This window comes from Dermochelys coriacea, chromosome 20 (assembly GCF_009764565.3).
Source record: "Dermochelys coriacea isolate rDerCor1 chromosome 20, rDerCor1.pri.v4, whole genome shotgun sequence".
NCBI classification, from domain to species: Eukaryota; Metazoa; Chordata; order Testudines; family Dermochelyidae; genus Dermochelys; species Dermochelys coriacea.
This window is the reverse complement of record NC_050087.2, coordinates 10466748-10490736: the sequence shown is the minus strand read 5'-3', so window position 1 is coordinate 10490736 and position 23989 is coordinate 10466748. Positions and strand designations below refer to the sequence as shown.

The 23989-nt window shown below is 53.9% G+C and overlaps 1 protein-coding gene across 3 annotated transcripts in view; it reads right to left on the bottom strand.

The window, feature by feature from the left end:
• The window catches only part of PPP1R1A (protein phosphatase 1 regulatory inhibitor subunit 1A), a 72754-nt gene extending 66327 nt beyond the window's left edge, over positions 1-6427 (bottom strand). The window contains exon 1 of one of the 3 annotated variants that reach the window (XM_038379445.2): positions 6100-6427. In XM_038379445.2, coding sequence (XP_038235373.1) covers positions 6100-6180 — 81 coding nt within the window. In that variant the 5' untranslated portion in view covers positions 6181-6427. The remainder of the gene's footprint in view (positions 1-6099) is intronic. The other 2 variants (XM_038379446.2, XM_038379443.2) reach the window with 2 other exon arrangements.
• Positions 6428-23989: the final 17562 nt, after the last annotated feature.

Genomic DNA, 23989 nt, shown 5'->3' with positions numbered 1-23989 from the left:
GCCCCCTGCTAACCCAGCCCTGGGCTCCCCTCTCACAATTCTGCCAGTGCCCCTCCACTGTGACCTATGTTCTCAAGCCCCCGACGGATGAGCTGGGCTGATGTTGCACCTGTTTAGGGTCATGTTGCTGCTAGCACTAGGTGACTGTGGGATTATGGGTTGCTGCTGGGAGGAATGGGACCCCAGTACATCAGGGAAGGCTCCCTCCTAAGGAGCTGGAGAAGCAGGAAGGAGCTGATGGTTCCATGTCTCTCCCATATCCCTGGGGCTTCCCCTTCCTTCCCTAGCCCTGCTACTTGCTCAGGAGCCAGAAGGCAGTGGGGGAAGCATGATACAGGCTGTAACAGCCCTGGTGGGACCATGGGGGCTCAGGAGCTGCAGGACTGTAGAAAGGGAGCAGCCAGCCTCTGATGCCCCAGAGGGAGGGGAGCACCCACGCTCCAGGCAGGGTCAGGATGGACCCAAGTGGAGTCAGAAGCCAGGGCAGCAAGGAGGCGGCTCCATGGCACGCAGGGCCTCTCCTCCCTCTGCACAGAGCTGACCCCCCATGGCTGTCTGGAGGTCTGAGTATGTTGAGCCTCAAGCAAAGCCCCATCTGACCCCACTCTAGCCTCTGGAGGGTCTGGAATGTGCAGCCAGGCCTGGGGCTGGATCCAAACACTGCCCTGGGCCCATCTTGGGGCATGGGGTCATTTTCCTATCCCTCTGTGAGTGGGAGGGACTGAGGGAAACAGGGGCAGCTCCACTAACCCACCCTCTGCCAGTGGGCAGTCAAAATCCAGACCAAGAGAGAGATTTATTTTAGGAACAAACATTTATAAGAGGACCTCACATTCCTCATTGCAAAGCCCTTATGAAATGAGCGACCATGAAATGCAGCCACCTCTGGGGTGGAGGATGACAGCACAGCAGCCTCCATGGGGATTTCTGGCCAATAACCCTATTTCGACCATGTCCCAGCAGAGCAAACCTGGACCTCTGTTGTTTTAAGCACATATGGAGCAAACAGTATGAACCCCCTGGCATCTACGCAGCAAGAAGGGAGGCTCTGGCACTGAGGCTCTGGCACTTGGGCATCCCCTCCTGCACCAGCTCCTGAGAAGGACCCACATCTGGGCAGGGAGAGGCCTGGCAGCTCAATGGGGGGGCATAACTTGGCTGTGCCTGGGCTCAGCGCCACTGGACTGGGAGAAAAATTTGGCTGAGGCATCATAGCTCCATTGCCCAGGCAGGAGACAAAGCCAACCCCAATAACTCCTCGTCGCAGCAGGGAGATCCCACTCGGACCCCAGGTTCTCCCAGCATGCGCCAGCTCCTTCCCCGCAATGAGTCACTGCCACACTCATTGCCTTTGGCTTTCCTGGTAGATTTGCTCCTCATAGATCTCGGGAGACTCCTGATTTAAGTCTCTGCTGCGAATGTTCAGAACCAGGGGTCAAACTGGGAAAAAAGCTAGCTGTGATGCCCCAGGCTTCACCCACAAACTATGATCCACCCCCTCAAGATGCCCCATGAAACCCTGCACAGGGCCATCCTTCCATAACACAATCATCCTCCCACTTCGCCAGCTGCTTTGATCAGCAGTGACCAGTGCTTACATTTAAACCATCGTCGTTTCTCTCCAGAGTCAACACCCTTTGGAAGGAACAGGGTCAGTTCACACAGTGTGACCATACCAGGGTCTCTGCAGACTCAGACAGACAACGCTGCATTCCTGATGCTTAGGTCACACCTCTGAGGGCATCTTGTAGCCATAAGGGCTAAAGACTTCATTCTGGTTTGAGGAGAAGCTCGGGATGGCAGCCCCCAGAAGAGTTTCACATCCCCCTAAAGTGCTGTGAATTGGCCTGGGATGGCCCCCTGCAGTATTCATGCACCCAAGGGGTCAGACTGCTTGGAGCCTGACTCCCTGCATCACACCAGCTTCATCACCCACCCTGCCCTGTGTCCCTCGGCTGATGCTCTCAGACACTGCAGTTCCCAGCGTGAACGCATGGTGCCTGGGAGACGTGCACAATGCATGAGGCTGGGTTACTTAGCACGGCACTGCTGACCCCATTGGGTGCCAGTCAGCCCACACTGCCCAGCCGCAGCCACCCGCAGCACTGAGATGAACGCGCCCGCAGCACATACACCCCCATGGTATGGCACAGGCAGCAGCTCCAGATGTTTCCTATCAACCAACTGGACAGGCCCTGGATTATCCAGTGCCCCCCTCCCTGCTGCCCCTGCCTCATTCTGCCCAAGCCTAACCCCTCGCTCTGCCCAACCCCCCTGCTCACCTCCTTCTCTCTCTAAACAGCCTCCCATTCCCCCACTCCTGGGAAGCCTCCTACCTGCTGGCCCCCAACAGGCTGCCTCCTGACCCTCCCAACCCCCCCGCTCATGGCCTGCTCCCCTCCAGCCCAGGAGAGGGACTCTGCAGCTCCCCCCAGCTCAGCCAGCTGCCTGAGCTCAGGGGCTCCCTTGGGTTTAAAGAGGGGAGTTTAGGGAGCTGGGGGCCTCTCCCCACCCAGCGGTGCCCATTGCCTAGTGAGAAGTGACCTCCTGACTCAGAAATAAAACTCTGCAAAGGGGAATGAACAGATCATGAAAAGTGTGATGACAAGGACAATGCTCCAGCTTCCCCAGGGCCTCTAGCACCCAGCAGCTCTCATTGCTTTTGGCAGGGAGAGGGGCAGTCTCCGCTGTTCTCAGTGGGAACTGCTGGGGGCTCCACACACTTGAAACCCTGGCCCTTAGTTCTTTACAAACATCTATGATCCCTGCCTGTGAGGTGTCACTGAACCCAATCTACAGACAGAAAAAACTGTGGCATGGATAGGGGACGGGGATTCACCCAGCATCACAGAAAGAGTCAGTGACCAAGCCAGAAATAGAACCCACAAGACCTGGCTCGCAGGCCCCCTGCTCTAACCCACTAGACCTCACTCCTTTCCCAAAGCTGGGATTAGAACCCAGGAGTCCTGCCTCCCATTTACCTCACTCAAACCCACTAGACCTACTTAAAGGGGTGACTCGATTAGAGTGTGTAAGTACCTACCTGGGGAACACATACCCCAGCCTCCACCCCGGCTGCTGCTGGCAAGATGCTACAGCAGCTCCTCCGAGCCTCTCTGCAAATGAGCTGTGCAGCAGCAACACAGATGGCGCCTGACAGTGTTTAGCTCCTCTGGGAAGTGACTGCAAGACAGTTGGTGCTGAGAGGGCCCGTGTTTCACAATCTCACCTCTTTGGGCTCCCCAGTATCATCCTGCTGGTGGAACACAGACCACGAAGATGCACTACTGGGGCTGCCGTCCCCAGTAGCAAGAGGAAAACTCATGAGCTTCAGTCCTGGAACCGATTAAGATGCTCAGCCCTGCACAAGGAGAGCCACTGGACTGCATGGAGTTCCTGTAGAAAAATCTCCACTCCGTCCTCACGGCAGGCAGGACTGGAAGGGCCCAGGGTGGTAACTACCACTCAGCTGGGCTCTGTGCTGCCTGCCTGTCTGAGACCAGCCTTTGCAACTCCTCAAATGACCAGTAGTTCTGGGGTCAGAGCAGTCCCCTCTGCGCCACACCTCCTGTCCCTGCCCAGGTGAGATAGCCCCACCTGGGTATGGCCAACCCCAGGCTTCTCCAAATTGTGAGACTGGCTTGAAAATCATGTTTGTTTGTTTGTTTTTTAAATTAATGACTACTCGTTTCTGTTTTGTTGCCTTCTGGTTCCAGAGCCTTTCACTTGTGCTTGGGTCACATTTTCAAGCTTTTCTCCACAACCAGGAGGAATAGAAACTCACTGCGATTCTAGCCCGGGACTTCCCACACACAGTGCCCCTCAGTCCCAACCCACAACCTCTGCTATGCCACCCCGGGACTCTCCCCCAGCTCTGCCAGTGCCCCTCAGTTCTGACCCACAGCCCCCTGCTAGCCCAGTCCGAGGCTCTCCACACCCAGCGTTACTAATGCACCAGGACGCCCTCTCCTGACCTTTGCCATTTCATTCCCGAGGTCTCCGTTGACACATAATCCCGCTGCTGTTCCAGCCCAGATAGGGACTGGCAGCCAAGGGAGCTGGGCCGTTACTGCAAGGCAGTCACATGAAGGCTGGCTGGGTGCTAGGTTGATCTGATGCCATTAGCCCAGTGAACTGGGCCAGAGTCCAGGCCCCTAGAGGTGAGCCCTCCGCCCCAGGGTGCTGACCCTGCCTGCACAGCCATGCCATGCCAGCCCTGCCGGTGCCACCAGCTCCACTCTGTTCCCCCCAGAACTCCCAAGGGGGCTGGACCTGGGCACTGGGCCCCCAGCCCCCTGCTCAGCATGTTGTAAGGACACGATGGATTAAAAACGTGAGCCAGAGTCTCTGCCTCGTCCCCGGTCTCGGGGCCAAGGTCTCGCCCTGGATCCCTGCCAGCAGGAGCCAAAACGGAGGGAGCGCTGGAGCCTCAGCAACGCAGCGGGCAGGGGTCGTGGGGGGAGGGGCAGGACCACGTGCCACACGTTACAAGTCTGGACCCTGCCCCTCGGCTCCCCAGATGCCATTGCGCGGAGCTAGCCCATGGCTGAGCCGAGCCGCGAGGGGCCGGCATGGGACAGTGAAGCGCCCCAGGCATTCCCAGTGCACGGGCCATGGGGCTGAGCCGGGCTGGGCCAGGTGCTGCTCCCAGCGGAGCCACGCGCCGCTCTGGGCTCACTCGGGCTTCAGTGAGACCCTCCCCTGCCTCCGTCCGGGCAGCCCGGGGCACGGGAAGGTGCTGGGAACAGCTGGGTCTGACCGTCCGGCCAGGCGGAGGCAGCCGAAGGGGAGTGCCAGTCACAGCTCACAGGCTGCGCTTGCGGGGAGCGGCCCCTAACACCCCCCGACCACACTCCGAACACCACCCGCACCTGGCACAACAGCCCAGACAATCCACACCCCACACAACACCCCCTACCCGGCACAACAGCCCAGACAATCCACACCACCACACACCATCACACACCACACCCCGCACAACACCCCCACCCAGCACAACACCCCCATACCGAGCACCACACCCGGCACAACACGCCCCTACCCGGCATAACATCCCAGACAACCCGCACCATCACACAGCCACCGACCACACCCCGCACAACACCCCAACCCGGCACAACACCCCCATACCGGGCACCACACCCGGCACAACACCCCCCTACCCGGCATAACACCCCAGACAAACCACACCCCGCACAACATCCCCCACCCGGCACAACATCCCAGACAACCCACACCATCACACAGCCCCCCATCACACCCGGCACAACACACACCCCCACACACACCCGGTACAATACCCCAGACAATCCATACCACCACACACCCCACCACCACACCCCGCACAACACCAACACCCCCATACCGGGCACCACACCCTGCACAACACCCCCCTACCCGGCATAACACCCCAGACAAACCACACCATCACACAGCCCCCCATCACACCCGGCACAACACCCCCCCACACACACACCCGGCACAACAGCCCAGACAATCCATACCACCACACACCATCACACACCCCAAGACCACACCCCGCACAACACCCCCACCCGGCACAACAGCCCCATACCGGGCACCACACCCCGCACAACACCCCCCTACCCGGCATAACACCCCAGACAAACCACACCATCACACAGCCCCCCATCACACCCGGCACAACACCCCCCCCCACCCGGCACAACACTCCAGACAACCCCCCCACCACACATCCTGCATGACACTCTGACCCACCCCAGTGCCCCCCACAACACATACAACGTCCCACTAGACACCGCGACTCAAACCCCGGAGCCCTCCACGACGTCCCACTCCTGTGCCCCTCGCAGGTACGTGGGTCCTGGCCGGGCAGCTCCTCCAGGCCGGGCAGGCGGGGGGTCCTTTCCTTGGCTCTGACAGGCCGGCCTGAGTCTCCAGCCCTGTCCGGCTCCACTGGCCCCTTGCCCGGAAGGCGCTGGCAGCCCCGGGCGCAGGAGGCTCCGTGCGCGCCCTGCCCGCTCTGCCCTGCCGCGCCCCGGGGCCCGCAGGGTCGCTCCCCTGGGCGCATCGCCACGGAACCGGCCCCCACAGAGCAAAGCGCCGCTCCAGACCCACCTGCTCGGCTGCCTCCGGGTCCAGATGCGGCTCCAGCAGCGGGACGGTGAATTGGATCTTCCGGGGGCTGTTGGGCTCCATGGCCGGGGGAGCCGCGGGCTCCAGCTCCGCTCTCCCGGAGACAGCGGCGGGGAGAGAAGGACGCGCCCTGCGCTCGGCTCCCCGCGCCGCGCTCGCCCAGGTTGCCCCTGCCAGTCTCCGCTCAGTCCCGGTGCCTCCGCCCGGGGAGCTGGAGAAGCAGCCGGTGCCTATTGGCTGGTCGGGCGCAGCCCGCCGCCCCCTCCCCTTCACACACACACACACACACACACACACACACACGCTTCCCGGAGCGTTAACCCTCCGCCTCCCAGCCCGCGGCAGCCGCCCGAGGTGATGGGGCCGCTCCTTGCAATGGGTGGGGAAGATGGTGCCGAGCAGCCCCGACTCGGGAGTCCCTCACCCGGGCGCGGGGCGCCCTGGCGCGATGTAAGCAGCTTGGCGCCAGCAGACAGCGCAGCCCCCGTTCCAAGCTGGCGCGGGGGTGCAGGATCAGGCCCCCACTTCGACCCGGTTCATCGGCCGCTTCTTATGATCTCGGGATACAGAAGCCGCAAGGGATCGGCAGAGCCTGCGGTGTGGCAGAGGGAAGAGCGGGGCCCGGCTGCGGTGCAAGAGCTGGGGGACAGCAGCCCCAGAACCGGGGAAACAGCAGCCGCGTAGCTGGGGGACAGCAGCCTCCGAGCTGGGGGGACAGCAGCCTCAGAACTGCCCTGAGGAGCCAGGTGCCATTTTCAGACACATACTTTAAACAGCATTTGGGGTGGAATTCAGCCAATGTCTTTCGCTGATATTTTCCCCAAATTATTTTAAAAAGCAAAACAAGGGCCCCAAACCCCCCTCCCCCACCCAAACAAATGAAATGTTTTTGTTTAACCTAATGTCTGTTCACCTTTTAACACAAAATGATTGGGGAGGGGAGGTTGGACGGTTTTGGTTTGGCCACCAAACCAAAACATCAATTATTCAGGACTCCCCCCAGCATCTTGGGACACCCCATCCAGGCCAGGCCAGTCTGTTCTTCTTCCAGCTCCTGAGCAACCCCCATCATCAGTCTAGTCACATGGCATGTGTGATTTCTCTCTCTCACCACCTCCACAGGGGCAGAATTGTGTGTGTGTGGTGCCCCCCCATACTGCTGCCCAAACCCCTCCCCACAACCTCCTGCCCAAAGAGATGGCCTCTGCTGCCTGCCTATACAGGGCTATTTCAGGCCCAGAGTGGTGCTGGGGGAATCCAGAGCCTCCTGTCTCACACACACCGGTGAGAGTGTCTGGACATTGGAGGCATCACGGAGAGGGAGAGGGCATCTCTTGGGCTGGCAGTTCCCAAGCCATTGTGGCCTTTTTACACCAACAGAGCCCTGGCCGTGTGAGCCGGTGGAGTGTGGGGGAGCAGAGAGCTGTGGGCGGCAATTTGGGAAGTTAGGGTTAGATTCATTCCGACATCCCTTTGAGTGAGCTTGTAAAGCGCTGCCCGGGTTTTAGTGGCTTTAATTCAGTTCCTGGGGCAGTGCAGAGCTGGTGTACCCAGGCACAGGGCTAGTGAGGGCCTGGAGCTTTGCCGCTTTACACCTGCTCGGCTGCTGGCCCCTTTCCTGCTGTGTGGAGGCAACATGCGCAGGGGGCTGAGTAGAACATTCCCAGCTAACTGGGTTTTCACTGAATGCTCTGTCTGGCCAAAAGTGTCGTGAAGACGTATCAGAGGCCTGCTCAGCCCAGGGCTGACACTCTTTGCTGAGAACAGAGAGCAGAATCCAACCTGACTTTCCCGGCAGAAAACAGGCATTCTGACACAGCCCTGGTGTCATTAAAATATTGGGAAGGTTTTGGGTTTAGACCAATCTGGCCAGTGATGGCGCATGGTGCCACACAAACCGGACTCAGTCCTCCAGCCAGCTACAGCACTCAGCGCTGCCCAGACAGGGCTCAGTCCTCCGGCCAGTGCTGGCGCTCAGTGCTGCCCAAATGAGGCTCATTCCTCCAGACACCTAAACCAAAATGGAACCAGATTGCTGGCATGGAAAATTAAAAAGGTTGTAGAGGAGTTTTTAAACAAAAGGCTGGGGGAAAGCCAATGGGTGTGGAGGAGCACGTGATTTGGACAGAGATATTCCTTAAGGGAATTCCTTAAAGGGGTTTCTCTATATCCTACTAAAGAGGAGAGAATACAAGAATATAAAGTACAGGTAGGAACTGAAGAGAAACAGTCAAATGAAAATGAGTTCCATTCAGTTACATCACATGAAGGCAGACAACTAAATATTGACAGATTTTATAAGTGTCGTATACAAATGCTAGAAGTCTAAATAATAAGATGGGTGAACTTGAGTGCCTAGTACTAAATGAGGATATTGATATAATAGGCATTACAGAAACTTGGGGGAACAATGATAATTATGGGGACACGGTAATACCAGGGTGCAAAATATATAGGAATGACAGAGTAGATCATGCTGGTAGGGGAGCGGCACTATATGTGAAAGAAAGCGTAGAGTCAAATAGAGTAAAAATCTTAAATGAATCAAACAGTACCATAGAAATTCCAGGCTTGAATAATAAAAGTATAGCAGTAGGAATATACTATGACCACCTGATCAGGATGGTGACAGTTAGATGCTCAGGGAGATTAGAGAGGAAAACCCAATAATAATGAGGAATTTCAATTATCCCCATACTGACTGGGAACATGTCACTTCAGGATGGGATGAACAGTTAAAGTTTCTAGACACCATTAAATGACTGCTTCTTAGAGCAGCTAGTTCTGCAACCCACAAGGGGAGAGACAATTCTTGATTTAGTCCTAAGTGACGCACAGGATCTGGGCCAAGAGGTGAATGTAGCTGAACCACTCACTAATAGTGACCATAATGTGATTAAGCATAACATCCTTGTAGGGGAGGAAATACCAAAGAAACCCAACACAGTAGGATCTAATCATGGGCTATGGGTATCACAGGTTTGGGGAGGCTGTGCCTCCCCAAACAGCCAGGCGTGGCCCCACCCATGCTTCGCCCCCAGTGCCCCCCTCCTGCTTATGCTCCACGCGGCTCCAGCCTCCCGGGATGGTCTGGGCTTGGGCCGCGCAGCCCACCCTCCTGGCATTCCGGGGCGCGGGAGGCTAGGGCTGTGCAGCCCACCCTCCCAGTGCTTCAGGGCTGGGCCGCACCACCCACCCTCCTGGCACTCCAGGGCAGGGGAGATTGGGGTTGCACAGCCCGCCCTCCTGCCACTCCGGGGCTGCGGGGGAGGCTGGGGGCGCTCTGGGGCTGGGGTCACTAGCCTGGGGCAGGGCTACTGGGGGCTGCAGTGAGGGGGGACTCTGGGCTCTGGCAGAGTGCGTAGAAGGGGTGAGGCCTCGGGCAGAAGGGGTGGGGCTGGGCTCTAGTCCCCCCGCCAGCATGCATCTAACGGTCAAAAAGGAACAACACAAAAATGAGAAAGCTAGTTAAATGGAAACTAAAAGGAACAGTCACAAGAGTGAAATGCCTGCAAGCTGCATGGAAACTATTTAAAACACTGTAATAGAGGTTGAAAGAAAATGTATACTCCAAATAAAAAACAAACAGGAAGGGGACCAAAAAAATACCACCATGGCTAAACAACAGAGTGAAAGAGGCCATTAGAGGCAAAAAGGCATCCTTGAAAAATTGGAAGTCAAATGCTACTGAGGAAAATAGAAAGGAGCATAAACTCTGGCACATCAAAGTGTAAAAGCATAATTAGGCAGGCCAAAAGAGAAGAGCAACTAGCATAAGACACGAAAACTAATGGCAATTTTTTTTAGTGCATCAGAAGCAAGAACACTCAGTGGGGCCACTGCATGACTGAGGTGCTAAAGGAGCACAGAAAGAAGACAAGGCTGTTGCAGAGAAACTAAATGAATTCTTTATATCCATCTTCCCTGCAGAGGCTGTGAGGGAGATTTCCAGACCTGAGCCAGTCCTTTTAGATACCACATCTGAGGAGCTGTTCCACACTGAGGTGTGAGTAGAGGAGGCTTTGGAACAAATTGATAAATTAAACAGTAATAAGCCACCAGTACCATATGGCAGGGCTGTAACTAGGGTGGGGTGAGAAGGGCAGCTGCCCAGTGCACAGAGCCAGCAGGGTGCAAAAATGGGGCAGAGCAAGATCGGGCCTAGTGGCATCAGCCCCCCCACCCCCGGTCAGCCAGAGTCCATGGGTGTAGTTTGAGGGGGGTATTGCTGGAGGATGGAGCATGGGAGGAGGTCCGGAGCTGTTTCTCCTGCCTCTGCACCTGGGTCCTAGTGCTACTTGTCTTCCCTTTCTATGTGCGTTGTGCACATGTCCTATCATGTTTTCTGTACAATGGTGAGTGGAGCCCACGGGGGGATAGGGCAGGGCAAGGGGGTGGTGGTGGGGGATATGGGGGAAGGGGGATGAGGTGGGGGGAAGTGGCAGGGGGATGGGATAGGGCAAGGGGATAGGGGAATGGGGCAGGGGGATAGAGTTGGGGGAGGAAGGGGATGGAGCAGTGGGGAAAGGGCATGGGGAAGAGAAAGGGATAGGGGAATGGGGGGAAGCAGGAGCCGCACATGCAGCATCCCCTCAGCAGAAGCAGCAGCTGGGGCTCCCCCATTAATCCAGCCCATCCCCCCCAGCACTAGGAGCCCATCTCCAATGAATACCTCTGCCGCAGGTACCCCCTCCAGCACGCCTCAAATATCCCTCCCAGTATACAGACACCTCTCCAGCACCCCCCAAATGCTCCCTCCATCTTCTCCTCCTCCCGGCAGTGGAACTTGAGAACTTGAACTATGGTAACCCCAGGGGTCGCTCCGTTCTCAAGGCCTTGGTTTCCGGAGCTGGCAGCAGCGAGTCCGCAGCTGCCTACTCCCAGCGCACATGCAGGGATGTGAGGAGAGTGTACCAGCTGCAATGGCAGCTCCCTAGGTGTTGAGTGGGGTGTGACTGGGCTGCTGAGAGGCAGGTGCCCAAGGGGAATGAGTACTCCTGGCCCACACACTTTTTGCCTCCCTGCCCCCCCCCATTTCCCCCAAGGCCCCACCTCCTGGCAGGCTGGCAGCTGGAGCCTGGGCAGCTCTAGGGAGCTGGAGATCTGCTGCCTGCCCAGGGTGGGGGGGTCTGACAGCAGCCCCCAGCTCGTGTCCCTGCCCCCCAGGCTTCCTGCCCAGGGCAGGTGGAGGGTCCTCAGAGCTGCCTGCACAGCTCTTACCATCACTGGGCTGTGGTTCCAAGGCCCTGCCCCCTGGCTGGAGCCAAATTGGGGTAAGAGCCACACTTGCAGCTATGGGGAGTCATGGACCCTCCATTTGCCCTGGGCAGGGAGTCCAGGGGCGGAGCCTCAGGAGTAAGGGGGCAGGGCCACAGAGTGGCAGGGGCCCCTGCCCCCCTTACTTCTGAGAAGGCCACTGACCCTGCTCAGTCCTCTGGCCAGTAATGGTACTCAGCTGAGCCGCCGCCCCATGGCAAGCGATGGTGCTTGGCACTGCCCACACCGGGCTCAGTATTCTCAAAGTGGTCTGTGATTTGGGTGTCTCTGTTTTTGGGCACCCAGCTTGAGATGCCCAAAGTCCATTTTGATGGCAATAATCACTTCTTATTGTTGACTCCTTGAAAGCGGTATGTGTCAGTGGGTGGGCATGCTGGTTGCTTGTCATACCCCCAAATCATTCTACCTGGCAGCAGATCTGAGCCCAGTGCTCATCCTACTGCGTGAGTAGGGAATCCAAGTGCTGCCTCTCTCTGCCTTTTTTTTCTGCTGCCCCTCAAGGAGGGAGAGAAAAACACCAGCATGGCTGAGTGGTCTACTGCCTCCATCTCCTCCAGTGAGGGGGAGGAAGGGTAGCTCAGAAGGGACCATTACAGATATTCCAGGCCACACTTCTGCTGCATCATGGAGGCCCACTGTATAGTATTATCACCCTTTCTCCTCGGGCTCTTTTTTGCCCCCTCCTCATGGGAGTCCCATTTTCAGTAGCTGGTGTCTTCCTGTCCCCCTTAACAGGTTTCAGAGTAGCAGCCGTGTTAGTCTGTATTTGCAAAAAAGAAAAGGAGTACTTGTGGCACCTTAGAGACTAACAAATTTATTTGAGCATAAGCTTTCGTGAGCTACAGCTCACTTCATCGGATGCATCCGATGAAGTGAGCTGTAGCTCACGAAAGCTTATGCTCAAATAAATTTGTTAGTCTCTAAGGTGCCACAAGTACTCCTTTTCTTTTTTGTCCCCCTTAAGAATCTCTTCAGGGTTGACACCAAGCCAGCACAGGCCTCTATAAGTGCAGTCAGTCCCTGCAACACTGACATGGCCCCTGCAGCTGCCTCTCAGGACTTGTCAGCAGAGACGGATCATAACCACCTTACGCACGTCAGTGAGAGATGCTCTGACTTGGGCAAGGTCACACAGAGTTTGTAGCAGAGCTAGGAATTAAACCTGGATTGAGCCCACCCACAAGCCCCTCCTCCTCCTCTTCCTCTTCCTCCCCTTGCAGTAAGTAGCATCCTCTGGTTGTCCTTCCCTTGGCTTCAGTCCCCCCACCCCCACACACACACTTTGCAGCCTCACAAGCTTTCCCATGCAGTGTAATTTGAACTTTTATTCAAGTCCTGTAGTACAAGGCTGCCAATTGCGGGGGGACCTGCTTAACAGTCACTGCATATGAAAGGGAACTTCTGACAAGCAGCTCCTGGCTGTGCTGGTGATCTCCCCCTGCTTTGATCCTCTGTGAGCATAAGCTGTGCCCCGAACCAGGCAAACAGCTGTGTGACACTCCTCACCACAGGGAGGCCCTGGCTAGCATCTCATTCATCACTCTGGATTGCTCCACCCTTCCCATCTCCAGCTCTGCTGCTCCCAGCCAGGCCCTGCAATGGGAGGACTCTCATCTCTGCCCAGGGAGATGGGGAGGGACTAGAGGGTCTCTTCTGCAATGGAAAGCAGTTGTTTCCTCCCCGAACTGAATGATAATCATAATAAGCCACATGTCATCAGCAGATCTCAAACACTTTACAAATGAGATCATATTATTTATTCCCATTTCACAGATGAGGAAACTGAGGCAGAGAGGGAGGCAGTGCGTTGCCCAAAGATACACAGCAAATCAGATACAGAACTGGGAATAGAATCCAGGTCTCCTGAGTCCAGTGCTCTATGCACTAGGTCACACTGCCACCCACAGGGGGTGAGCACACTGCCTCTGCTTTGTGCCTGCCCCTACCAGACTAAGAGTAAGGGATTCAGCCAGACTCCCTAGCTGGGCTCCTCCATTACCCAACCAGCATGCCGCTGAGAGTGGTGAGGGGGAGACAAGCCAACCCCATGTGTAGGAATAGTGGGAATATAGTTGTCTTTTAAGAGCCAGAGTTAATACATTATCCTTGAATATTCCCAGCTCTGCCACTGATGTACTGGGTGGCCTTGGGTCAGTCACTTTTTCTCCCAGTGCCTCAATTTCTTTGTCTGTACAGTGGGTTTGATGTAATAGTTTCATAGAGTTTAAGGCCAGAAGGGACCATTAGATCCCTAGTCTGACCTCCTGTGTAGCACAGGCCATTACATTCCACCCAGTTACCCCTGTAGGGAGCCCAATAACTTGGGTTAGACTAAAGCATTTCAGTCCTCAGGAGATTAAACTGTTCTGCTCCCCAGTCAGAGTCCGAGGTTCCACCAATGCCTGAGGCCTCTGCAATGGCAAGGAGTTGATTAGATGGGATATGCCCAGATGTTAACCGCACCATGCTGTGGAGGAAGGTGCCCTCCGCTCTCCCTGGTCCCTGCCAATCTGACCTGGGTGAAAATTCCTTCCTGACCCCAAATCAGTGTGACCTTGAGCATATGAGGAAGACCAACAGCCAGGCATCTAGACGGCAGATTGTCTGGATCAGCTCAGAGCACTGGTCAATTCCATCTGGTGTCCCGTCTCCAGCTGGGGCCAATCCCTGATGCTTCAGACTGAGGAAGATGAAAACAAAAAACCAACTCTAGAATACATCTGACCAGTTGTGCACGGAGAGGAAATTCCTTCCTGCATCCTGCAGGACACTGGCTGAATCCCTGAAGCATGAGACTGGATTGTAGTGAGTTTCCTAATGCAGAGCTGCAAGTGTTGCAAACATGTTGAGGCCAGTGCAGACAATCTAGTTCTCCCCATAGCCCATGAGGTGTTGTATTAATTTAGATGGAATCTATGGGACCAAAGAGTCAAAGGTGTTAATAAAAAGAAAAGGAGTACTTGTGGCACCTTAGAGACTAACAAATTTATTTAAGCATAAGCTTTCGTGAGCTACAGCTCACTTCATCAGCTTATGCTCAGATAAATTTGTTAGTCTCTAAGGTGCCACAAGTACTCCTTTTCTTTTTGCGAATACAGACTAACACGGCTGCTACTCTGAAAGGTGTTAATATAACACTGTTCAATGTTTAAGCGTGTTAAACAAGGTTCAGGGGTTGGTATACAGAGACCTCAGCCTGCTTAATGCCATGACAAACACACCTTTTAACCTTTTACCAAAGTTACAGAAAAGAAAGAAAAACAGTGAAAGCCTTGAAATATGCAGTGTTAATAAGCTTTTCATTGTAACAACATCCCTTGTTCCTTTCCCAGTTAGCTGTAGAGAGTTTTGAAAGGAAAAATAAAACTCGTCTGACAGTCTCTTAAATGGTATCAAAGAGAGTAATAACTGTTCTTTTTGGGGAAAAGAGAAGAAATGAATTGAGCTGGGCTGGAGCTGCCATTGCTGCTGTTGTTCAAGTCCAGTCCCGGTTCCTACAACACAAACACACACAAAAGGGGGATTGAAAAGAACAACAAAGATAGAAAATGCAGCTTCTGTCTCTGAAGTTGACTTTCATTTGCAACCTCACTGCTGAAAAAACCCAGGCCCAGCACATGGTCTTACCAGCTGTTCTGAGACCTGGCAAACATGCACCAGCATTGGCCTGTTTAGGACACTGCTTTCAGCTGCCTTTGTCTGGTCACAGGCTCACAGCAGTGTTGCAAAATCTGCAGTCTTGGTGGCTAAGCCAGAGTCTTATTAGATAGACAAAATGGAGAAAAAAAGAAATAAGATGGGGAAGGAAAAGGACATATTTGGGGCGTGGGGAGGAGACAGTGTCACATCCCAGGTTTGGGAGTCAGTTGCAGCTAGGGAAGGTGGTGATGTCATCTGGCTCCAGCTCTCTGGCCCAGTCTGATCAGAACGTCTCTCAGGATCAGGATGATGAAGGTGCAGGGTCCCAGGAGATGAGGGGCAGCTTGCTCCAGCTGCCAATTTTTCTCCCAGTCTCTTTCTTTCAGGACTCCAGAAGGGAGTGATGGGTGGAATAGCCCATCCCTTCATCACTTGGTCCACCAATTAGGCCTAATTTCTGACACACCAATTTTGTGTCTGGTCCTCTACTCCTCTTCTTTGCCAGTCATAATCTTAACACAGTCCATGAGTTATATCAGGAGTCTTTTTTGTTTGTACTAATGCAGTCGGTCCATCTTGTTTTTGCACCTTTCCCCATGAATAGTTGTTGTTACAGGTTATTGTGACATGCCATGAACTTTCACTCACTTTCACATCTGAGCTCACAGTTGGAGCAAATTTGTAGGGGATTCACAGACTCCAAGGTACTGCTGAATTATCCATAATACAAAGTAATGTGCAGAGATAACAGGTGCTCAGTTACTACAATATGAGCAGAGTACAAATGCTTATACAACTAAGAAAGATAGCTCCAATTCCCGCTGAGATAGATAGATGGATAGATAGATTAGATGTGTATGGGGATAGATAGATGTTTTGTAGGGTTTATGATCAACATTTTCAAACTCAGACATCTAAATCCACTATTGGGAGCCTAAATAAATGGCCTGTTTTTTAAAGGTGCTGAGCACCCACCGCTCCTATTGCCTTCGGTGGGGGTTGAGGGTGCAGATCAGGTGTAAATCAGACTAGTGATTCAGACACTGTGACGAAGTGGGACTGTTCTTAATGTTTCCTCTGAATACTGTAGGGATGCCTCAGTTTCCCCTATGCATTTCTTAAGTCTCTAGGTGGTGGGATAAGGGGGTATAATTGTTGCAGAGCAAAGAGCCAGTGTACATAAATGGCCGACACTCTGTCTCCTGGCAGCTGATGGTCTGGGCCCTTCTCCCCTGCAAGGTGAGAGCTAAAGGGTTGGAGAATAAAGGAATCAGGTGACCTCCTGGCCCGGGAAAGGGACAAAGCCCAGAGGAGGAGGGGCTGGAGGATGAGTCAGTTGGGGGCTGGCAGGGGACATGGAGTGAAGTGCAGACGTGGTTGTCTGGCTCACTGCCCCCCAAAATGGACCCGGCTGAAGGGTCCTGTTCTCTGTACCTACAAGCTCTGTGTTAGACCATGTTCCTGTCATCTAATAAACCTCTGTTTTACTGGCTGGCTGAGAGTCCTGTCTGACTGTGAAGTTGGGGTGCAGGACCCTCTGGCTTCCCCAGGAGCCCTGCCTGGGTGGACTCGCTGTGGTAAGCACACGGAGGGGCAGAGGATGCTGAATGCTCCGAGGTCAGACCCTGGAAGGGGGAAGCTGTGTGAGCTTTTTTCCCTGCAGACAGTCTGCTCACAGAGAAGAGACCTCACCAGAGTCCTGACTGGCTTCGTAGGGAGCAGTTCCAGAGCATCGCCCAGGGACTCCGTGACAGACGCATAGATCAGGATTTCAGTCGAAGTTCAGGTACCCACGTTAGAAAACTTTCATCAGATTTTCAGATTTGAGCTCCACCAACACTAGCCCTGGGGTGGGGGTGGGAGGGAGTGGGGGGGAAGGGCAACAGAGACTGGGCTCCAAGTGCAGCTTTTCAGCTTGGAAGGTGCAGAAGACCTGCAATGGATAAATGACTGCCTCCTGCTAATCGCCAGATGTCTGGGGCTGTGGCAGGTTACTGGAAGTTAAGCCAGAATCCTCCAAATAGATCTAGCAGCAACTGGTGGCAATTGAAAAAGTGTCACAGTGGAAATGAACCATCACTCTTCTTTAAAAGTGGCAGAGTCCTGTGGCACCTTATAGATTAACAGATGTATTGGAACATAAGCTTTCGTGGGTGAATACTCACTTTGTCGGATGCACTTTGTCTTCTTTATTATTCGTAGCACCTCCAGACCCCAGTCATGGGTACAATGTGCTAGGGGCTGCACACATACATACTAGAAGGTCCCTGGCCCAGAGACGTGTCTGGAGAAGAAGAAGCAGCATCAGGTATTGAGGGTGATGTTAAAGACTGATGAAGGACGATCAGTATCTGAACTGAATGCTTTGTCTCCTGCACCACTCCATTGGAATCACTAGAGCAGGGCTGATTTACACCAGCCAGGGATCTGTCCCAGATCTAACAATGGACAAAACCAAGGATAACTCTATCACCAAAAAAATGACACCTGAATGTCAGATTCTTTACCCACATGCCATAAAGTGCATAAACACTGGGTCAGCTCCTCTGCTGGTGTGAACGTGTGCAGCTCCCCTTATTTCATGGATCTGCTGATTTGTACCACCTGAGGCTCTGGCTCCGTCAATTTGCCTGTGACAGAACTGAGGATGCCCAGTAAGACCTGTGCAATGGCTACTAAAGGATGGAGTGCTGGGTGAGTTGTTAAGAGGAAGAGTCACAGGGAGAGGGGTCAGATTCCAGGTAAAGTGGGGTTTGTATCCCCCATGAATGGGCTGGGCTCACTTGGTTCCACTACAGTTCTCAGGCTCATGTTCTTTGCTATGCATGAGTGTTCAGGGCACCACCAGGGATCTCTAGGTCCATCTGTGAGCCCCAGGGCTTCAGGGGTTTTAGGATGTTGTGATAAATGAAGGGGGCCGGGGGTAGTTCCCTTTTATGGACACCCACCCAGCCAGTTAGCTATAAAATTCCTCTTAGTAGCAGTTCTCTACTTGCTTTTACCTGTAAAGGGTTAACAAGCCCACAGGTAAAAGGAAAGGAGTGGGCACTTGATCAAAAGAGCCAATGGGAGGGCTAGAACTATTTACAATTGGGAAAAAACTTCCCTTTGTCTGTGTGTTGTGGTACTCTGGAGAGAGGTTGCTGTAAAAAGCTTTAAAACCAGGTATGAAAAAGCATCAAACCATACCTCAACCCTATTAATTTGAAACCCGAAATATGTAAGTAATCAGGGAATGTCTAGAAAGACTCGATTAGGGTTATTTCTTATTGGCTTGTGGACTCCTCTGTGCTAACCCCAAATGCTTTTTGTTTTGCTTGTAACTTTTAAGCTGGACCTCAAGAAGATTATTACTGATGTTTAAATTTTGTAAGTGGTTTTTTTAAATCTAGCAAAAGCCTAAATTCCAGATGTATTTTCTTCCTTTTTGTTTTTAAATACAATGTACCTTTTTTAAGAACAGGATTGGATTTTTGGTGTCCTAAGAGGTTTGTGCATGTTGTTTAATTAGCTGGTGGCAACAGCTGATTTCCATTGTTTTTCTTTCTCAGCTCTTCCCCGGAGGTGGAGTGAAAGGGCTTGAGGGTACTGCACAGGAAGGAATTCCCAAGTGTGCCTTTCTGGTTTCAAAGGGGTTTTTTGCATTTGGGTGGTGGCAGCATCTACCAATCCAAGGTCAGAGAGAAACTGTAACCTTGTGAGTTTAATACTAGCCTAGAGTGGCCAGTATTAATTTTTAGAATCCTTGCAGGCCCCACTTTCTGCACTCGAAGTGCCAGAATGGGGAATCAGCTCTGACAGATGTCATTGGATTTGTCCATTGCTGTGCATATCTCCCCAGCTATGTAAATCAGCCCCACACCAGTGAAATCCATCTCCCCAGGCGTTTCTATTTGGAATCTGTCAGCAGCTGTTCTCCTGTTTCCAAAATTTCCAGCCATCCAGTCATGAAGCAGAAACAGAACTACATGGCTTAGGTGACCAGTGACACAACACAAATTATGAATGTTCAAAGCATGCAGTTTGCGATTGACCCACAGTCAGGCTGAAGACTGAGCATCCATACCATTTGGCAAATACTGACATGGAATGACCCTGACCCCTGGCTTTGGCTGGGGAGCAGGGGTCCAGGGGCCCAGGGGAGGACTGCCTTTGCATGTCCCCGATCCCGAGGTCCCTTGTGTCTATAGAGCAATCACAGGGCTGTCCTAACCAAGCCCATCTTGTAACAGCAGCACCCTCTCCAGTCCCTGGCACACCCACAGCTAAACCAATCTGTGATCCTGGGAGCCCATCAATACCAACTGGTAGAGGGCCCCTTATACTGTAACTCACCTCAGGCCTGACATCCTCATTGCCCCAACACACTGTTGTCGTAATCTGTAGTTAAAAGGTGTCATACAAGGTATTCTATATAAACTCGTGACATGCTGGTTCCAAAAATCATTGTGTGATGTACATTTGGGGTGTCTACCAAGAATTGCAGATGTGTGCTGGACATATGTTCTTAAAATGTGTTTGGCAGGCAGCACATAAGCAGATTATGACAACAGTGCTCCAGGAGCATCGATTTAGCTGGTCTGGTGAAGACACAATAAATTGATGGGCAAGTGCTCTCCCATCAACATAATGAATCCACTTAAGTGAGAGGCGGAAGCTATGTTGACAGGACAGCGTCTCCCGCAGACATAGCAGTGTAGACACTGCGTTAAGTCAATGTAAGTTATGTCGCTCAGGGGGTGGATTTTTTACCACCCTGAGTGACGTAACTTACGTCGACTTAAGCAGTAGTGTAGACAAGGCCTTAATTTGTGGTTGTTTAACTAATTATGTATCCAGCTAATGGCAGTTCCACCAAGCCTGTATTTCTCCAGCTTACTTCTCAAAATGTCATGTGGGACTCTGTCCAAAGCCTTGCTGAATTCCAGGTATATTATATTATGTTCACCACATTCCCCCATCCACCAAATCAGCTCCCTGTCAAAGGAAATCAAGCTGGTCTGGCATAATTTGTTCTTGGTAAATTCAGGCTGGCTGCTAGTGATCACCTTCATCCTCCAGGTAGTCACAAACTGAATGTTTTATACATTGCTGTAGTAGCTTCCCAGGTAGCGAGGTCAGGCTGACTGGTCTAAAGTTCCTCGGCTCCTCCTTTCCCCCGCTTTAAAGATAGGCACTCCATTAACCCTTCTCCAGTCTTCCGGGACCTCTCCTGTCCTCCATGAGTTTCCAAATATTATTGCCAGTGGCTCTGAGATTTCTTCAGCTAATTCCTTCAGCATCCTGGGATGAATAGCATCTGGCCCTACTGATTTGAATTCCTTCAGATTGGCCAGAAGATCTCTGATGTGATTTTTACTTATCCCAATCTGTACTCCTTCCCCCTTTAGGTCTGTGGTAACTTCGCTAGTCGCCAGGTCACATATTATTTGTTATTTTTTACTTGTAACCATACCTGTTTCTTTTTTCTTACTTGTTATCACTTAAACCTCTGTTTTTTGTTATTCTTGTTTTATTACAAAACCAGCTCAGTGCTGTGTGTTACAATGAAGGTAAGTCTGCAGCTAAACGAACAGGCTGTTGCATGAGCTGTGTCGTTGGAGGCAACAAACTTCTGTGAGTGTTCAGTGAGAGAGACTGGGCATTGCAGAGAGACGTATCTAGGGAACTCAGGAATGGGGGCCTGTTACCTGCAAGGCAAGGTTTGGACTGGCAGAGGCCTGGGGAGTTTGCTGGTGGGGCGGGGCAGGCCAGCTGGCACATCTGGGAGCTGACACATGGCTGAGCAAGCAGCACAGCTCTCCCTTGCTGAGGCTGGGAGGGGTAACACAGTGGTTCACTGTTCTGGGTAGCCCAAGTAGGACGTCATACCATCTACTGGGAGCCGGTTATTGGCCTGGGATTCCTCTGTGTGGATTGGTGCAGTTCTGAGCTCCTTGTGCCACTCAGGTAGCGCATGGGACCATATCACAGGCAGGATCTGACCTTGGATCAAGGTGCAGAAATCGGCATTTCTGAGAAGAGAGGAAACATCTAAGCTCACAAAAAAGGATCTTCCCAATGAGTCACTGAGCCAGGCCCCCTGGAGCGAGGCAGGGCCGTGGGATGACTAGCAGCCAGGCTGGTGAAAGGAGCCTTTCTCTGAGGAAAAAGGGGATGGAAAAATCCAAGCCGATACTAATCCAGTTAAGAGAGAAGAGCGTATTAGCGCAACAACCTCCCCACCCCGGCATGTGACTCTCCATTCACACACATCTGCGCAGGACTGCATGTGAGTCTGAGCGTGAAGCTCTCTGACAGACCATGGCACACCTCTTTGCCAGGCGTTAAATCCTGAGCCCAGTGCAGGCTAGTATGGGGTACTGCACCCAGCCACTCTGCACACGGTGAGCCAGCTTCCTCTGTGCGCTGGCGCCAGGGCACAGATGGTGGAGGCAGCTTGCCTCTGCTGGGCAGCCGTAGTGAGGGCTAGTGCATTCCCAAGGGCTTATGCCCTGGTTGTAATGGCCTCGATGGGCTATAATGGGGCACAGAACCACCAGGGCACAGGTCTGCCCCTTTATTGTCCCTCCCTGCTCTGGAGCACCACCATCTGTCTGTCTGGACTGTGAACTCTCTGGGGCAGGGACTGTTTGTCTGTCCAGCACCCAGTGCAATGGGGCTTTGGTCTTAGCTTGGGCCCCTAGCTGCTACTGGAATCCATGTCATAGTGTTAAAGGCCTCCTGTCTGCAGCTTCACTCTGGGGTCTTTGCCCCCTCTCAGTGTCACCCAGGGGCTGAAGAACATCTAGGCTGTTGTGCTGGTGACAGTTCGGGGCAGAGTGAAGAGCGCAGAGGGGGGCTCTCTGCTCCTCTGGATGGGGCCAGAACCTCCCAGTCCTCCATGTTCCTATCTCACTCCCAGAAACCCACAGGAGCCTGCACCTGCTGAGCCTGGTCGGCAGCACTTGGAGGGGGTGGGGGCGCACATGGCAGAGGGGGAGGGGGTGAAGAGGTGGGTAGCAGCACAGTACAGATGTGACTCCCTTGTGTCTGTAATGGCGCAGCCCCTGCCAGGGTCCAGGCCAGGCTGGGCTCCATGGGGCAGGGACGCAAAGAGGAGGGCATCCCTTGCACATACACACCTTCCCTCCTGGCTTTTGGCCACAGAAAGCCTTCCCCAAACAGCAGGGGAATAAAGGAGGTTGGCTAATTATTAATGCAGCCACTGCTAATTGCAGCTGGCACGGAGCTAGCCCAGCACAGGGACCCCACGCTTCATCCAGGGGCAGCAGTCACAGGCAGGGGTTATGGCACAGAGGGGAGGACATGGAGCTAGCCCAGCACAGGGACCCCGCACTTCGTCCAGGGGCAGCGGTCACAGGCAGGGGTTATGGCACAGAGGGGTGGGATGGGCGGGCAAAGCCCGATTCCCTGAGCCGGACAGGCTGCACCCAGCCCATTGGCCTCTGGCTGTGACAAGGCTACAGGGGTTGTTCACGACCATGCTTCTACGACTAAGCACGGGTCTGAGACAGTGTGTGGGCTCTGCTTACACGTGTGCCAAGACATCACAGCGCTCGGTGCTATACACACACCACAGGGATAGACAGACAGACAGACACCTAGAAGGGTCCCTGTGGCACAGGCTAGATGATGTGATGACTTGCTTCCAAGGCACACTATTTTAGCACACCGCTGCCCATGACTCAGTATCTTGTGAGTAACCTGAGAGGAGATGGGGTGGGGGGGCTCACAAAGCCTTTCACTGTCCCCAGTGCAATAGCAGCAGCTTCCTGAACAGCAAAGTCTGAGAAGAGGGAAAGTGAGTGACTCATCCCCCTATTCCCCCCCAGTCACACACAAGGCAAGGCCACATCGCTGTCTGTGACTGGGCGGTCCGGCCTCTGCAGGGGCTCGGGCATGGGGAGGTGACTGCTGGCATCTGCAGTCAGGAGAGTCTGAGGGGAGATGTTGAATTTCCAGTGGCTGCAAGTTGGTGGAGAGCAGGGTCCCGACTCCCAGGTGCTGACAGCAGGGAGCAGGGTCCCAGGCACTGCTGGTGGGGAGCAGGATCCTGGGAGCTGCTGAGGGGGAAAGGCAGGGTCCCAGGTGTTGTGAACAGGGAGCAGGGTCCCAGGCACTACTGGCGGGGAGCAGGGTCTTGGGAGATGCTGGGGGCAGGGTTCCATGTGCTGCCGGGAGGAAGTGGGGTCCTATGTGCTGCTGGTGCTTAGTGGGGTCCCAGGTGCTGCCAGGGGGGAGCGGGGTCCCGGGAGCTGTCAGTGGGGAGTGAGGTCCTGGGACCTGTCAGTGGGGAGCGGGACAGAGGGGAGTGGGGTCCCAGGAACTGTCATGGAGGGAGCAGGGTCCCGGGACCTGTCAGCAGGGCACAGGGACCCGGGTGCTGCCAGCGGGAGAGCAGGGTCCCAGGAGCTGTCAGCAGGGCGCTGCCAGGTGGGAGCGGGGTCCCCAGTGCTTTTCTACACTCAGACTCTGTGCATGTGAGTGGGGAAGTATTGCCTTTCAGAGGTGCCCAGGGTGGTGTGTAATTGTCCCAGGTTACTGGACGAGGGCTCGAGATGGTTCTGTGTTGTACTGTTGAAAAGGAACCCCTATATATTGAACCTGGCCCTAGTTGCTGCTGGTTCCAACTGGCAGAAGGGTTACACTCCCTTGTAGGGATGAACAACGGGGATGAATGCATGAGGCTGCTAGGACCATATGCATCCTGCAGACCCCAGACCCTCCCACCCAGCTTGTGCTGCCCAATGTCCTGGCCTGGACCAAGCAGTCCTGGAAAGGGCTGCAGGACACATAACCCAGAACCCCTCCACCATGCCTCTGCCAGGCCCCTGTGAGAGAGCTCTGTGCCAAGGGGAGGATTCTGAGCAGCTCTGGGAGTGGGGAGGGCTGTTTGGTTTGTGTCTCTCTCAGGGAGAACAGGAGTCCGTTGTCTCCTGCCCGCTCAGAGAGC